At 51.8% G+C, this 17,756-nt stretch overlaps 1 protein-coding gene across 1 annotated transcript in view; it reads left to right on the top strand.

Moving 5' to 3' along the window:
- The window catches only part of LOC311237589 (ras-responsive element-binding protein 1-like), a gene marked incomplete at its 5' end in the record, with an annotated part of 33,938 nt that overhangs the window by 4,048 nt on the left and 12,134 nt on the right, over positions 1–17,756 (top strand). The window contains 9 exons of the mRNA XM_084325531.1: positions 272–423; positions 5,443–5,632; positions 6,019–6,142; positions 7,775–7,956; positions 8,105–9,029; positions 9,711–11,418; positions 11,470–11,802; positions 14,460–14,689; positions 16,976–17,170. Of these exons, the coding sequence (XP_084181657.1) occupies positions 272–423; positions 5,443–5,632; positions 6,019–6,142; positions 7,775–7,956; positions 8,105–9,029; positions 9,711–11,418; positions 11,470–11,802; positions 14,460–14,689; positions 16,976–17,170 (4,039 nt within the window). The remainder of the gene's footprint in view (positions 1–271; positions 424–5,442; positions 5,633–6,018; positions 6,143–7,774; positions 7,957–8,104; positions 9,030–9,710; positions 11,419–11,469; positions 11,803–14,459; positions 14,690–16,975; positions 17,171–17,756) is intronic.

The raw sequence follows: 17,756 nt of genomic DNA, 5'->3' as shown, positions 1-17,756 counted from the left end.
TGATGGAATGAGTTTGAGAACCCTGGTCTATCCCTTGCAATAAAAAAAAGTTTTTTCTTTGACTTTTTAGTACTTAAGGTACATTTAAAAGTAGAAACTTTTTTTTACTTTTACTCAAGTGTGTTTTTAGCCAGATACTTTGACTTTTACTTGAGTACGATTTTGAGAGACTGTACCCATACTTTCACTTAAGTATAATTCTGGGTACTTTTTCCACCCCTGTACCTCTAGGTGATGGAGGAGAGTGTAGTGGAGGAGGTGACCCCCCCAGCAGCAGGAGGAGGAGGAGGAGGAGGAGGAGGAGGAAGGAGGAGGAGGAGGAGGAGAGGAAGAGCTGCTGCCCTGTCCAATCTGCTTCAAGGCTTGCAGCAGCCGTCATGAATTGGACTCACACATGGACACACACCCTGACACTGCTCTGAGGTACACACACACACACACACACACACACACACACACACACACACACACACACACACACTGCTCTGAGGTACACACACACACACACACACACACATACACACACACACACACACACACACACAACACTGCTCTGAGGTACACACACACACACACACACACTGCTCTGAGGTACACACACACGCACACACACACACACACACACACACACACACACACGCACACACTGCTCTGAGGTACACACACGTCTCCCTCTCTCTGTCTCTCTGTCTCTCTCTCCCTCTGTCTCTCCTCCCTCTCTGTCTCTCTCTGTCTCTCTCCCTCTCTGTCTCTCTCTCCCTCTCTGTCTCTCTCTGTCTCTCTCTCCCTCTCTGTCTCTCTCTCCTCTCTGTCTCTCTCTCCCTCTCTGTCTCTCTCTGTCTCCCTCTCTGTCTCTCTCTCCCTCTCTCCCTCTCTCTGTCTCTCTCTCCCTCTCTGTCTCTCTCTCCCTCCCTGTCTCTCTCTCCCTCTCTGTCTCTCTCTCTCCCTCTCTGTCTCTCTGTCTCTCTCTGTCTCCCTCTCTGTCTCTCTCTCCCTCCCTGTCTCTTTCTGTCTCTCTCCCTCTCTGTCTCTCTCTCCCTCCCTGTCTCTGTCGCTCTCTCCCTCTCTGTCTCTCTCTCTCCCTCTCTGTCTCTCTCTCCCTCTCTGTCTCTCTCTGTCTCTATCTCCCTCTCTGTCTCTCTCTCCCTCCCTGTCTCTCTCTGTCGCTCTCTCCCTCTCTCTCCCTCTCTGTTTCTCTCTCTGTCTATCTTTCTTATCCTGTCTCTCTCTTTCTCTATATTTTTTCTCTCTTCCTCTGTCTCTGCCTGTCTCTCTCTCTCTCTCCCCGCCCTCTGTCTCTGCCTGTCTCTCTCTCTCCCGCCCTCTGTCTCTGCTGTCTCTCTCTCTCCCCACCCTCTGTCTCTGCCTGTCTCTCTCTCTCTCCCACCCTCTGTCTCTGCCTGTCTCTCTCTCTCTCCCGCCCTCTGTCTCTGCCTGTCTCTCTCTCTCCCGCCCTCTGTCTCTGCCTGTCTCTCTCTCTCCCGCCCTCTGTCTCTGCCTGTCTCTCTCTCTCCCCACCCCCTGTCTCTCCCTCTGTCTCTTTCTCTCCCTCTACCCCCCCCCCCCCCTGTCTCTGTCTCTCTGTGTCTTCCTGTTGCCCTCAGGTGGTGGTTGGGTGTAATTAGTGAGCAGGGAAAACCCAGGGGGGGGGGGGGGTGAAAGAAGAGGGATGGAAGGAGGAGGGAGGGAGGGAGGGCGGGCGGCTGTGGGGGAAGGAGAGGTGGAGGGAGGGAGGGAGGGAGGGAGGGAGAGAGAGAGGGAGGGTAGTGGAGGCTTACTGAGTGACCAAGAAGAGATGGAATGAAGGAGGGATGAAGAGAGGGAACTAGAGAGAGAGAGAGGAGTGGTCAGGCTTAATAAGTCACAGGGAGGGGGCACAGGCCGCGTTGCCACGGTGACTAAAGCCATCTACACAGATGGTTGCCATGGCTACGCAACTCCTTCAACTCAAACACCCCCCCTACTGCCCCATCCCAGCCTAACTTAGAGGGTGTGTGTGTGTGTGTGTGTGTGTGTGTGTGTTGTGTGTGTGTGTGTGTGTGTGTGTGTGTGTGTGTGTGTGTGTGTGTGTGTGTGTGTGTGTGTGTGTGTGTGTGTGTGTGTGTTGTGTTGTGTGTGTGTGTGGCCTGCTGGTTATTCAGTCATGTAGGAATTGATGGAGTGTGAAAAGAAAAGAAATAAATTAAAAAGTTGAAGAAAGAGGAGAATAAAAGAGAATAATGAAGAAAACAAATGAATGAATAAAAGAATGAAAGAGCGGGAGACGAAGAAGAGCAGAGCACCAGTTTTCATAGAAGAAAGAAAGGAAGGAAGGAGAGAGAGAAGGAAGGATAGCACTGTGATGTACGCTATCTCTGTTGGAAGAATGAGAGAGGGGAGAGAGGGAGGGATGCCGGGGGGGAGAGGGAGAGAGAAGGAGAGGGAGGGAAAGAGAAGGAGAGGGAAAGAGAGAGAGAAGGAGGGGAGGGAAAGAGGGAGAGAGAGAAGGAGGGAGAGAGAGAAGGGGAGAGAAAAGGAGAGGGAGGGAAAGAGAGAGAGAGAAGGAGAGGGAGGGAAAGAGGGAGAGAGAGAAGGAGAAGGAGGGAAAGAAGGAGAGGGAGGGATGCGGGGAGAGAGAGAAAGAGAGGGAGGGAAAGAGGGAGAAGGAGAGGGAAGGAAAGAGGGAGAGAGAGAAGGAGAGGGAGGGAAAGAGAGAGAGAGAAGGAGAGGGAGGGATGTGCGGAGAGAAGAGTCAGATTAGCTGTAATCCCTGTTAATCAGCCTGTTGGAGAGAGACGGCTAATAGGATAGAAGGATGGAGGGAAGTCTCTCCTCCAGCAGGGAGGGAGGGAGGGATGCTTAGAAGGATGGAGACATAGATAGATGGACAGATGGATGGATAAATAGATGGATGGAAGGATACAGGGATGGATGGATAGATAATAATAATAATAATAATAACTTTATTTGTATAGCACTTTTCATACTGAAACTGCAGTTCAAAGCGCTTCACAGCAGTAAAAAAAAAATACAGGCATAAGGGCTTGTGTCCACCAGGGACGTTTTATGAGTTGTCAGCTCCTTTCTGTCATTCATTTCTATGCCGGAGACGCGACAGGCGCGCTCCTCTTCCCAGAGCCGCGCCTCGCGTTTTATGAGCTCTCGGCGGCAGCGTTTTTTTTTTTGGCGGAGCGCTCTCCCAGCGCATAAAGTTGAAACTAGTTGAACTTTTGGAAAAGGAGCGCGCTCATCATGTAACTCATCGAGGAAGGGGCGGAGCCGCGGCTGGCGCGAGCCTCAGAAAAACGCTCCGCTTTTTTTTTTTCTTTTTTTCAAAGCGGTCCGCCTTGAAAAAAGGCTTTTAGTTTAGTGGACACATAGCCTAAGAAGCGAGCATAAAAAAAGATAGAGAGGTAGCAAGGTAAGGTAAATCACAGTGTTCCACATTAGGATCTAGCGTCCCAATAGGCCTCTCTGTTCACGGTTTCATTCAGTAATACAGATGACAAAAATAGAATAGACAAGAGTAAAAAGTGTGATAAAATAGTTCAATAAAAATATACAATAAAAGATGGATGAATGACTGGCTAGATGGATTGATGGATGGATGACTGGCTAGATTGACGGATGGCTGGACGACTGGCTAGACGGATGGATGACTGGCTAGCTAGTATGTGTGGTGGGGGCTGTTAGCCGTCAGATATTTATGGTAGTTAAGAGGCTGAGGAAAAAATAAATGGGAGGCAAGGCCACAGAGAGAGAGAGAGAGAGAGAGAGAGAGAGAGAGAGAGAGAGAGAGAGAGAGAGAGAGAGAGAGACCTCTGGACCTGAGCCAACCTGTTGGATTAGTCTACCTTCACAGAACTGTGAGACAAAACACACACACACACACACACACACACACTCACTCACTCACTCACTTACACACACACACACACACACACTCACTCACTCACTCACTTACACACACACACACACACACACACACACTCACTCACTCACTCACTTACACACACACACACACACACACACACACACACACACACACACACACACACACACACACACACACACACACACACACACACACACACACACACACACAGGGCCGGCAACCACCAAGGTGAGAAGAAACCACCGCTCATGGAGAGGAGAGGAGAGAGAGAGGGGAGGAGAGAGGAGAGGGAGAAGGGAAGAGAGGGGGGGAGGAGAGGATATGGGAAGAACAGGGTAGCGGAGAGGTGAGAAGAGAGGATGGGGCAGAGGAGAGAGGCTGGGAGGAGAGGGTGTCGGGGAGGAGGAGGAGAAGAGGGGTAGACTGGGTGGAGAAAGAGGGGAGGGGATGGAGGGATGGCTGAGGAGAGAGAGAAGGAGAGATGGAGGGAGGGGTATTATCAAATACGCAACCACATATGGTCCATAGCCGTGTGTGTGTGTGTGACGTGCATGTGCCCCTCTCCTGCCCCCAAAAATCCTCTGACAAGGTGTTTGAGGGGATTACACACAGCTTATATACACACACACACACACACACACACACACACACACACACACACACACACACACACACACACACACACACACACACACACACACACACACACACACACACAGTGATAAGAGAGTGTGTGACTGTTACAGACACAGAGCAGCTGTCCCTCTCAGCGCTTAACGAGCCGAGGACCAGCACTGCCACCAGGGTTATCACACACGCACACGCATACGCACACACACACACACACACACACACACACACACACACACACACACACAGTGACAGACACTGCCATCTAGCTGCCTCAATGAGAAACTGCTAACTCCTATTATGTCTCTCTCCCAGGTGTGATCTCTCTCTCTCTCTCTCTCTCTCTCTCTCTCTCTCTCTCTCTCTCTCTCTCTCTCACCATCAGGATGCTCAATGAACAATGAACAATAAGCAAACCATCAACACACCCACAGCGCACATACACTCACTTTAATAAACAACACACTGTAGCACCCACTTTACCACTTTAGACACACTTTACACTTTATATTTATATTATTGGTAAGGAAATTGCACATCATTCTCATTCCTTATTGCACCTCACCACCACAAGGTGGCACCACAAGCTAAGCTATAATACCTCACCATTTTTTGTACCAGCTGTACATACTGTATATATAGATACACTGAACAATTTTGTTGTTTACACTTGTTTACGTACTTGACTTCTTGACTTTCAATTTGATACTTATTATACTTATTTTATACTATCTTGTTATTATCTAGCACACTCTCAGGAGCAACACAGATAGAAACATTTCATTGCAAAGTATTCTGTATTTCTGTATGACAACTAATAAAGAAACTTGAAACTCTCTCTCTCTCTAATATAACTCCTATGTCTCTCTCTCTCTCTCTCTCTCTCTCTCTCTCTCTCTCTCTCTAATATAACTCCTATGTCTCTCTCTCTCTCCCAGGTGTGATCTGTGCTGCGTGGCGTTCCGTACCCACCGTGGGTTGTTGCGTCACAACGCGGCGGTCCACAAGCTCCTCCCCCAGGACCCCAGTGGGCGGCCCTTCATCCAGAACAACCCCTCCATCCCCACGGGCTTCAACGACCTGGCCTTCATCGACTTCTCCTGCAAGAAGTTCCCCCACATAGCCCAGGTAGAGGGTTAGAGAGACAGTATAAACAGAATATAGCCCAGGTAGAGTGTTAGAGAGACAGTCTTTACAGAATATAGCCCAGGTATAGAGAATAGTATATAGATAATATAGACACCAGTATATAGAGAATATAGCCCAGGTATAGAGAATATAGACACCAGTATATAGAGAATATAGCCCAGGTATAGACTACAGAATATAGATCATATAGTAATAACAGTCTTTTAAGAACAGACTTCTTAAAATGTGGAAACATTTCAGACAAAATGTTTTAGCCACTTAGTTTCCACAAATGACCTCTGCATAAACTGATTTTCCTAACTCTCTCGCTCTCTCTCTCTCTCTCTCTCTCTCTCTCTCTCTCTCCTCCCCCGCTCTCTCTCCAGGTCTGGTGTGAGACCAACCTGCGTCGCTGTGCCAGTAAGTTCCATCGGTTTGTGTGCGAGTGTTGCGACAAGGCCTTCCCCCTGCGTTCCGCTCTGGACCTGCACAAGAACACCATCCACCAAGGTTAACACTCAAATACTACTCAAACTAAATCAAAACGTTCATCTTCTCTTCTCTAATGTCTGTGAAAAACTAAACTTTAAAGCGACATTAAAGGAACACGGTTGCCACCTTCAAGAAGATTGATATCAGTTTAATCTCTGTCAATTCCCAGAGAAAGGTCCAGGTGTATGCTAGCCTAGTTTAGCACAAGGACTGGAAGCAGTAGAGAGCAGCTAGCCTAGCTTAGCACAAGGACTGGAAGCAGTAAGGAGCAGCTAGCCTAGCTTAGCACAAGGACTGGAAGCAGTAGAGAGCAGCTAGCCTAGCTTAGCACAAGGACTGGAAGCAGTAGAGAGCAGCTAGCCTAGCTTAGCACAAGGACTGGAAGCAGTAAGGAGCAGCTAGCCTAGCTTAGCACAAGGACTGGAAGCAGTAGAGAGCAGCTAGCCTAGCTTAACACAAGGACTGGAAGCATTAAGGAGCAGCTAGCCTAGCTTAGCACAAGGACTGGAAGCAGTAGAGAGCAGCTAGCCTAGTTTAGCACAAGGACTGGAAGCAGTAGAGAGCAGCTAGCCTAGCTTAGCACAAGGACTGGAAGCAGTAAGGAGGAGCTAGCCTAGCTTAGCACAAGGACTGGAAGCATTAAGGAGCAGCTAGCCTAGCTTAGCACAAGGACTGGAAGCAGTAGAGAACAGCTAGCCTAGCTTAGCACAAGGACTGGACGCAGTAAGGAGCAGCTAGCATAGCTTAGCACAAGGACTGGAAGCAGTAGAGAACAGCTAGCCTAGCTTAGCACAAGGACTGGAAGCAGTAGAGAACAGCTAGCCTAGCTTAGCACAAGGACTGGAATCAGTAGAGAGCAGCTAGCTTAGCACAAGGACTGGAAGCAGTAGAGAACAGCTAGCCTAGCTTAGCACAAGGACTGGAAGCAGTAGAGAACAGCTAGCCTAGCTTAGCACAAGGACTGGAAGCAGTAGAGAGCAGCTAGCCTAGCTTAGCACAAGGACTGGAAGCAGTAGAGAGCAGCTAGCCTAGCTTAGCACAAGGACTGGAAGCAGTAGAGAGCAGCTAGCCTAGCTTAGCACAATGACTAGAAGCAGTAGAGAACAGCTAGCTTAGCACAAGGACTGGAAGCAGTAGAGAGCAGCTAGCTTAGCACAAGGACTGGAAGCAGTAGGGAGCAGCTAGCTTAGCACAAGGACTGGAAGCAGTAGAGAACAGCTAGCCTAGCTTAGCACAAGGACTGGAATCAGTAGAGAGCAGCTAGCTTAGCACAAGGACTGGAAGCAGTAGAGAACAGCTAGCCTAGCTTAGCACAAGGACTGGAATCAGTAGAGAGCAGCTAGCTTAGCACAAGGACTGGAAGCAGTAGAGAACAGCTAGCCTAGCTTAGCACAAGGACTGGAATCAGTAGAGAGCAGCTAGCTTAGCACAAGGACTGGAAGCAGTAGGGAGCAGCTAGACTAGCTCAGTCAAAAGTGAAGAAACACAACTTCCAACAACTACAAAACTGATGCACAAAGATGAAATAAAATTGATATCAATCTTCTCGTCTGGCAAATAACTGTTTTCCAAAATGTTGCAATGTTCCTTTACAATGTAAATAATCATACGAAAGGCAAAACTCTAATAATATAACTTTTATACCCACAGACAAATCCAGTGCTGGATCTACCACCGCTACCACTGTGGAGAAAGCCCGCGAGAAGGTAAAGGCGGCGTGTGGGCAAAATGGAGTGAAAAACGCCAAGAGGAGTCAATCCCGTAAAAAGGAAGTCCCGCCCCCACAGCAGGCCAGCTTCCTGGAACAGCTGGGTCTCCAGCACATGTCGACGGTAAGTAAACCTCTTGAACTCACAAACTTTGTTTGTGGTGTTATATCCATATTGGCACACAATGAGTTAAAGTTGGTTTCTTCTTCTTTGTCTTATTATTCACACGTTGGTCTTTATTAATAAACGTCCTGCCACCCCGGTCCACCAGGTGAAGCGCGGTCCCACGGACGACGAGATCCACCAGGCTCACCTGGACAGCATCAGGGTGATCCACGCCGACCCACCTTCCTCTGCCTTCTTCCCTCAGGAGCCGGCCTCTGCCTGCCTGGGCGGAGGAGGCCTGGGGCTCGGTCTGGGCCTGGGGGCCCTGGAGGCCCTGGGCAGCTTGGGCAGCCTGGGGAGCCTGGGGCTGGGCGTCCCTCTACTGGAGGCCTCTGCTTCGCAGGGGTTGACCCAGCAGAGAGAGGCTCTCGGCCTGCAGGGGTTGACCCAGAGGGAGGCGAGAGAGGCTCTCGGCCTGCAGGGGTTGACCCAGAGAGAGGCGAGAGAGGCGAGAGAGGCGAGAGAGGCTCTCGGCCTGCAGGGGTTGACCCAGAGGGAGGCGAGAGAGGCGAGAGAGGCTCTCGGCCTTCAGGGGATGACCCAGAGAGAGGCGAGAGAGGCTCTCGGCCTGCAGGGGATGACCCAGAGAGAGGCGAGAGAGGCTCTCGGCCTGCAGGGGATGACCCACCAGAGAGAGGCTCTCGGCCTGCAGGGGTTGACCCACCAGAGAGAGGCTCTCGGCCTGCAGGGGTTGACCCACCAGAGAGAGGCTCCCGGCCTGCAGGGGTTGACCCAGAGAGAGGCGAGAGAGGCTCTCAGCCTGCAGGGGTTGACCCAGAGGGAGGCTCTCAGCCTGCTGTCCTTGCAGCCCTTCCAGGCGGGCTTCCTCCAGCAGCCTGACGGGGGCGCCGCAGCGGCCGGTGGCGCCGCCTCCTCGGGCCTCAAGCCGGGAGAGGCGGGCTCAGGAGGGGGCGGGCTCATGGAGTTCGCCGACATCCAGCAGATCCTCAAAGTGGCGGCCGCGGCGCCCAATCAGATGGGACTGAACCTGCTGCCTCCACTGGCCAAGGCTCCTGGATACATCGGTCAAGGTACGTCTGTCTGTCTGTCTGTCTGTCTGGCTGTCTGGCTGTCTGTCTGTCTGTCTGTTACAAACAGATATAAGTACATACAAAATATCATCGTAAAATAAAACATCAAGTATTACGGCGTAAACATGTCAGGTGACTGTCACTCACTGTCCCTCAGTTTGTGGCAGGCAGCAACATAGGCTGCTGCTAGCTCACAGCTTGTTGAGTCCTCCCCTAGTAGGACTGGTCGTTTTTCTGTATCTGGTAGTGCGAGAAAGCCTTTTTTTTATTAATTCAAATTTTTTAAAATGCGTTTCTCTAATATATTTATATTTTTCACATTTGGTGAGGAAGTGCAACTCAGTTTCAGGCTCACTGAGGATGCAATGACAGCACAGCCTTTGCTCTGCAGGGAGCCAGGTTTTCCTGTGCCTCCCCTTTTCAACAGCGAGGCTGTGCTCACTCAGTCTGTATTTTGTCAAGGTTCTTTTTAGTTGTTGATCAGTCACCATGCTCAAGTAATCTGCTATGGTGTACTGTCGATTTAGAGCCAGATAGCACTGCATTTTGCTCTGTGCTTTTGTTTGTGTTTTCCAATAGGTGATGTAGTTTTGTTTTAGCTGTGTAGTAATTTGATTATTACTCTCTCTCGCTCTCTCTCTCTCTCTCTCTCTCCCTCTCCCCCCCCCCCCCCCCCCCCAGGTCACCTCCAGGCGGCTCAGAAAGCGATGCCTCCCCTGAAACCCAAGCCTCCGCTCACGCCTCGCTCCAGCCTCACGGCCGCCACCCCTCCCCCGCTCCAGAGCTCCCAGCTGGCCTCCCTGGGCTGCATCAGCCCCTCCCTCCCCCCTCCCCCCCACTCGCTCTTCAAGAAGACCCCCTCCTCCAACTCCTCCTCGTCCTCGTCCTCCTCCTCTTCCTCCTCGTCCTCGTCCATCGGGCACCAGATGATGGAGGCGGAGTACATGGGCGACGCCCACACCCCCATGTCCGACTCGCCGCCGCCGACGGCCACCACCACCACGCAGCAGGAGGAGGAGGATGAGGAGGAGGAGGCGGGGCTCGGCGGCGGCGGGAAGAAGCCCGGCGGTAAGAACCACGGCGTGGGGGGCGGGGCCAAAGGCCAGTTCCCCTGCCGCTTCTGCAAGCAGGTGTTCTCCTTCTCCGGCGTGCTGCAGGCGCACATGCGCTTCCACCTGGGCATCCAGCCGCACCAGTGCAACATCTGTGACTACGTGGCGCCGGACAAGGCCACGCTGATCCGCCACCTGCGCACGCACAGCGGTGAACGGCCCTACGTGTGCCGCGTCTGCCACTACCCCTTCACCGTCAAGGCCAACTGCGAGCGCCACCTGCGCAAGAAGCACGCCAAGACGTCGCGCAAGGAGATCGAGAAGAACATCAAGTACATCACGTCGGCGTCGTCCGTCGGAGGCGGCGCCACCATCCCCGGCGGCACCACCACCACCACCCAGGAGGCCCTGGAGACGGGCACGGGCGTGGGGGGGCCCGGGGGCGGCGTCGGCGGAGGAGGGGGGCCCGGCACCGAGACGGCCTGCCGCTTCTGCGGCGACGACCTCAAGACGTACCGCGCGCTCCAGATCCACCTGCGCACCCACAACGGGTGCCAGCGGAAGCCCTTCGAGTGCCGGCGCTGCGGCGCCGCCTTCCTGGCCAAGCGGAACTGCATCCACCACCTGCTGAAGCAGCACCCCGAGGTGCAGGAGCGGGAGATCGAGGAGCACATCGCCACGCTGCTGCCCGCCGCCCCCGTGCCCTCCTCCCCCGCCACCGTGGTGGTGGCCACTGTCACCGCCTCCTCTGTGGTGGGGCGCGGCGCCGGCTCCGCCAGCCAGCTGGCTCTGAACGGGCTGAACCCACCGGCCCTCCCACCGGTCCTCCAGTCCCTGCAGCAGCAGCAGGTCAAGGTGGAGGAGGTGAGCGGCGTCGGAGTGAACGTGGTTTATCCCGGCGCCACCGACCTGGACCAACCGCTGGACTTCTCCACCAAGGGCCGGGGAGGGGGAGGAGCCGGAGGAGGAGTGGGCGGCGACGGGAGCGGCCGGGGGGCGGAGTCTCCCGCCATCAAGCAGGAGCACCTCTCCCCGGGCTTCGACTGCCCCGTGCTGGACCAGCCCATCGACCTGTCCGTCCCCAGCAAGAGGCAGCGCAGGGAGGCGGCCGGCGCAGGAGGAGGAGGTGTGGTCGTCTCGGCGGCGGCGGTGGAGAAGAGGGAGATCAAGACGGAGCCCTGCGCCCCCCCCCCCAGCAGCAGCGCCCTGGAGCAGCAGCTGCAGCAGCAGCACCCCCCACCGCCCCCCCTCCCCCCCAAGGCCCTCCTCCTCCCGGTGGACGAGCGGCCCGGAGCGCCCCTCCTCCTGCCTCCCCTCCACGCCCACCCCCAGCCCGGGTGCTACCAGCTGCCCCCCGGGACCACCACCCCCTCCTCCCTCTCCAGCCTCAACAACAACAACAACAACGCCGCCGCCGTCGCCCGCACACAGCGTCTCAAGCCCCTGCTCCCCAAGCCCACGGCGGCCCCCCCTCCCTCCTCCTCCTCCTCCTCCTCGACCCTCAAGGAGCTGCCTCCCCTGGCGTCCATCGCTCAGATCATCCACTCGGTGTCGGGGGCTCCGGAGCTCCTGAAGAGGGAGGCCGCCTCGCTGGACACCAAGCCCCAGGGAGGGCTCCCCTCCGCCCAGGCAGACAGGGCCACGGACAAGCCCCCCCGCAGCGCTGTGGGCCCCGCAGCCGGGCCTGAGGGCCGCAGAGAGGAGAGAGCCGTCCCCGTCAGGTAATGATCACGATCAATAATCAATTCAGACCAGCTTAACCCTTTCACTACCACACGACAGAAGGTTAACCTTTCACTACCACACTACAGAAGGTTAACCGTCTGTAGTGTGGTAGTGAAAGGGTTAACCTGTAGTGTGGTAGTGAAAGGGTTAACCTTCTGTAGTGTGGTAGTGAAAGGGTTAACCTTCTGTTGTGTGGTAGTGAAAGGGTTAACCTGTAGTGTGGTAGTGAAAGGTTAACCTTCTGTAGTGTGGTAGTGAAAGGTTAACAGTCTGTAGTGTGGTAGTGAAAGGGTTAACCTGTAGTGTGGTAGTGAAAGGTTAACAGTCTGTAGTGTGGTAGTGAAAGGTTAACAGTCTGTAGTGTGGTAGTGAAAGGGTTAACCTGTAGTGTGGTAGTGAAAGGTTAACCTTCTGTAGTGTGGTAGTGAAAGGGTTAACCTTCTGTAGTTTCACCGCACCGTTTGGCTACGAATCGACTTTAAACGGGAAAATTCCGGTCCCATTGGAAATGCATTGCAACTTAGAGTGCGGCAGCTGAAATAATCTTTTTTCCACTACCTTGGGTAAATTGCGAGAGTGATCTCAATTTTGGACGTAGAAAAAAAAAACGCATCAAAACGATGACACGGCTGTCAGCTTGCTCACAAAAGGAAAATAAATGGAATTGGACATTTCTATCTCAACTGACGACCATTTGTTTGAAGGTTCTCCTCCCCATTGACCGCCATGATGATGATTTTTTTGCTTTTTTCCCCTTCTGTTCCGATCGCCGAAGGAGTGCCACGATATCGCACGAATGCCACAATATCGCACACAACCCTTCGCCTACTCGTTTAAGTGCTCACGTGTGCGTCACAACGCTTCATCTCTTATAGTTTTCTTTTAATCAACGTGACAATGCAGTCATGCATCTGCCTCCATAGACATGCATTGGATGGAAAATGCAAGTCATTGTGATTGCATCACCTGTGTGGCTCATGGCTCATGATTGGTTCAGCCTAACAGCTGTGAGGCTCATGGCTGACCTGCCAATGACCTCATCCACTTAACCCATCATTGCCCCTCTGTGTTGCAGTACTGAATTGCTGGACAGCGCCCTCTGTCTTGCGGGTTGTGTCATTGTACTCAGTAGGGATATCCTCTTTCATTGGTCGATGTTGACCACCTTTCATTGGTCGATGTTGACCACTCCCCTGATCCTTAGACCACGCCCCATTAGGCCACACCCCCTCAGTGTATCTCTTGAACCGTTTGTCGTAGAGACTTGCGGGTTGTTCCTTTGTACTCGGTAGGGATATCCTCTTCCATTGGTCGATGTTGACCACTCCCCCGATCCTTAGACCACGCCCCCTTAGGCCACACCCCCTCAGTGTATCTCTTGAACCGTTTGTCGTAGAGACTTGCGGATTGTGCCATTGTACTCGGTAGGGATATCCTCTTTCATTGGTCGATGTTGACCACTCCCCTGATCATTAGACCACGCCCCCTAGGCCACACCCCCTTAGTCCCGAACAATTTCAAAAACTCGGAAAAGTCAGAAAAATTTCAAAAACTCGGAAAAGTCAGAAATTTTTTAAAAACTCGGAAAACTCGGAAAAATCCGAAAACTCGGAAAAATCCGAAAACTCGGAAAAATCCAAAAACTCGAAAAAATCCGAAAAAGTTCAAAAACTCGGAAAAGTCAGAAAACTTCGAAAAAGTTCCAAAACTCGGAAAACCCGAAAAATCCGAAAACTGACATTTTCTAAAACTCTGAAAAGTCTGAAAAATTTCTAAAACTCCGAAAAGTCCGAAAAGTTTCAAATGGTCTATGTTGACCACTCCCCCGATCCTTAGGCCACGTCCCCTTTTTGTATCCTTTGAACCGTTTGTCATAGAGATTCGCGAGAGACCCTCTCCCGTTGGCCGGCGGTGCACAGGTGTCACCCACACTTTCACAATTTCCCCCGCGCGGAATTGTCTAGTATACGGAAGTGCCTCTCAAGGTGACGCTACACAACACTTTCTGTTGTCAGTAGATGGCAGCATTGGTTTAAAATTAAAAGGTGAAAATGTTAAAAACTACAACAATACATTTCCCAAGAGCGTTAGCACAGGTCACAGGTCACTGGGACGAGTCTATTCTTTGATGCGATCTGAACAGCGGTAAACTATTAATGTGACCTCAGTACAGTGACCGCGAATGGTAAACTAATAATCTTAACAAAAGTGCATCATTAGCATTATGTTTATTGTCTAAACGGGAACATAATGGTACAATTTAAGATTTGAATGTTATCCGCATATAAAGGACAAACAAAACATCGTTAATTTGTAAGAAACCCCAATGAAAACGGCGCAGGGTAAGTTATATTTGCTGTTGTTATGAAAACGTGATAGAATCCTATAAAAATGTGGACGCACTTGGTCACCGTGACGTTAGTGAAAGGTTAACCTTCTGTAGTGTGGTAGTGAAAGGGTTAACATATTATTTTCCTGAATATACGGTTAGGGATGCAGCGATACCACTTACTGTGTAGCGATCTGATCCACTGCCTTTACTGAACAGTAGATACTTCAGGTCACTGGACAAATAATTAAACTGTCTGTTTGTCTATCTATCCATTTATCCATCTATCCATCTATCCATCTATCTATCCATCTATCTTATCAGGAAACGGCCCAGGAAGAGGCCTCGTTCCCAGGCAGCTAAAGACAAGGCGGCGGCAGCCAGTATGGCTGTGCTGTCTGCCGTCTGCGCAGGGGTGGGTACGGGCAGCGGCATCGACCTGGAGTCCAGCGGAGAGTTTGCCAGCGTGGAGAAGATGCTCGCCACCACGGACGCCAACAAGTTCAGCCCCTTTCTGCAGACCGCAGCGTCAGGGGACATGACCCCAATGAGAGGTAGGTCCAGGACCAGACATTAGACCCAGCCCCACCCCAGGACCAGACATTAGACCCAGCCCCACCTCAGGACCAGACATTAGACCCAGCCCCACCCCAGGACCAGACATTAGACCCAGCCCCACCCCAGGACCAGACATTAGACCCAGCCCCACCCCAGGACCAGACATTAGACCCAGCCCCACCCCAGGACCAGACATTAGACCCAGCCCCACCCCAGGACCAGACATTAGACCCAGCCCCACCCCAAGACCAGACAATATACCCAGCCCCACCCCAGGACCAGACATTAGACCCAGCCCCACCCCAGGACCAGACATTAGACCCAGCCCCACCCCAGGACCAGACATTAGACCCAGCCCTACCCCAGGACCAGACATTAGACCCAGCCCTACCCCAGGACCAGACATTAGACCCAGCCCCACCCCAGGACCAGACATTAGACCCAGCCCCACCCCAGGACCAGACATTAGACCCAGCCCCACCCCAGGACCAGACATTAGACCCAGCCCCACCCCAGGACCAGACATTAGACCCAGCCCCACCCCAGGACCAGACATTAGACCCAGCCCCACCCCAGGACCAGACACTAGACCCAGCCCCACCCCAGGACCAGACACTAGACCCAGCCCCACCCCAGGACCAGACATTAGACCCAGCCCCACCCCAGGACCAGACATTAGACCCAGCCCCACCCCAGGACCAGACATTAGACCCAGCCCCACCCCAGGACCAGACATTAGACCCAGCCCCACCCCAGGACCAGACATTAGACCCAGCCCTACCCCAGGACCAGACATTAGACCCAGCCCCACCCCAGGACCAGACATTAGACCCAGCCCCACCCCAGGACCAGACATTAGACCCAGCCCCACCCCAGGACCAGACATTAGACCCAGCCCCACCCCAGGACCAGACATTAGACCCAGCCCCACCCCAGGACCAGACATTAGACCCAGCCCCACCCCAGGACCAGACATTAGACCCAGTAGGGATGGGTACTGAACTCTGTACTTTTAAGGGTACCGGCCGAATTACGTCGGTACTACCAAGTATCGATTCACGTTGGATCTAATTGGTGCCACATTTTCATACCTAAGACCCGCCCAGTTAGAAAATAATCCGAATTCCAATGACACGCAATTGTAATTTCATAATAGACACAGACCAGCGCCGCCAGCAACGGAACGGGTCCAATGCGTCTTAACGCAAATACAAATATAAAAAACTGACTGGATAGTTGATGATAATAAACATTCAATTTCATTAGCTAAAAAATATTCAAAAATCATCAAGTCTGCTATAAACCATTCTCCCTTTCTGTGTGTGTGTGTGTGTGCGTGTGCGTGTGCTCGCGCATGCTCGCGTCCCGTCTCTGGTCTTTGGAAAGACCAGATGAGGTCAGAGGAGTTTGATAGTATTTTACTGAGGACGGCCAGATCATTTTGATTTTTTAAATCAATCAAAATTTTTACTTAAACAAGAATAATACATAATAAATGTATGTACATGATCATGCAACATTAGAGAATGGTTGTAGGGACGGTTTGGCAGAGGGAGGTAGGGAGGGGTTTTAGTGTGTGTGGCGCTGGTGTGATAACGATGTTGAAATTGAGAAGTTTAGACTTTAGTTTAGTTTTACAACAGAGATAACATTTTGGTTATAATAAAAGTACAGAAAAAGGTACCGCTGGTACCAGACATTATACCTAGTACTACACCAGTACCAGACATTATACCTAGTACTACACCAGTACCAGACATTATACCTAGTACTACACCAGTACCAGACATTATACCTAGCCCTACACCAGTACCAGACATTATACCTAGTACTACACCAGTACCAGACATTATACCTAGTACTACACCAGTACCAGACATTATACCTAGTACTACACCAGTACCAGACATTATACCTAGTACTACACCAGTACCAGACATTATACCTAGTACTACACCAGTACCAGACATTATACCTAGTACTACACCAGTACCAGACATTATACCTAGTACTACACCAGTACCAGACATTATACCTAGTACTACACCAGTACCAGACATTATACCTAGTACTACACCAGTACCAGACATTGTACCTAGTACTACACCAGTACCAGACATTATACCTAGTACTACACCAGTACCAGACATTATACCTAGTACTACACCAGTACCAGACATTATACCTAGTACTACACCAGTACCAGACATTATACCTAGTACTACACCAGTACCAAAGCTGATTATAGACCAGTGACACTTCTTCGTCTTCCCCACCAGCAGATAATGATAGACAGAGTGGAGGAGGAGAGGAGAAGGAGGGAGGAGGAGAGGAGGGCAAGCCGGCAGTGTTGCCGCCCCAGTCTAAAGGGAAGAAGAACGCCTACTCTAACTCTGTTCAGAAGATGCTCTGTCCTTTTTGTCCCCGAGTCTTCCCCTGGGCCAGCTCCCTGCAGAGACACATGCTCACGCACACCGGTGAGACACACACACACACACACGCACACGGGACGGAGAGACACAGAGTGAGAGAGACACACACACACACGCACACGGGACAGAGAGACATAGACCACTACACTTCTGCGTTACATTGAAATCGGGGAGGAGATAGCGGGGGGAGCAAATTAATGAATGTGGATGAGAGCCGTGATGTAAGTGGTTGCCGATACGGCTGTGGGGGTGCTAGAGACATGATCGAATAGACTTGTATGCGCCTGAGTCTCCTGAACACGGCGCAACCAATTCCAAATCGATCAGAACTAAATTGGCAGAGAAAAAGCCCATTTTTAAGCATCTATTCCCCATGCACATGCGCAGATTGCCCACGGAGTCTGGACGACGCGAGATGACACACGAATGAATGTGGACTGTTCCATCAGAGGGGGGAGCTTCGTGGTAGTGTGAGTGGCTACAGACCGCTGCACTTAAATATAAACATTAGTCTACCTGGAGACTCAATGAGGTAATTGTAGATGTCGCCATAAGACGCGTCTGGCCATTTAGTGGGATAATTTTTTCATTATCCTGTTCGGCTGAAAGGACACTGGCCACCGAAGCTCCC

The sequence above is a fragment of the Notolepis coatsorum genome (genome assembly GCF_963971535.1).
Source record: "Notolepis coatsorum genome assembly, chromosome: 12".
Taxonomy (NCBI): domain Eukaryota; kingdom Metazoa; phylum Chordata; class Actinopteri; order Aulopiformes; family Paralepididae; genus Notolepis; species Notolepis coatsorum.
This window is presented reverse-complemented; position numbering and strand designations above follow the sequence as displayed.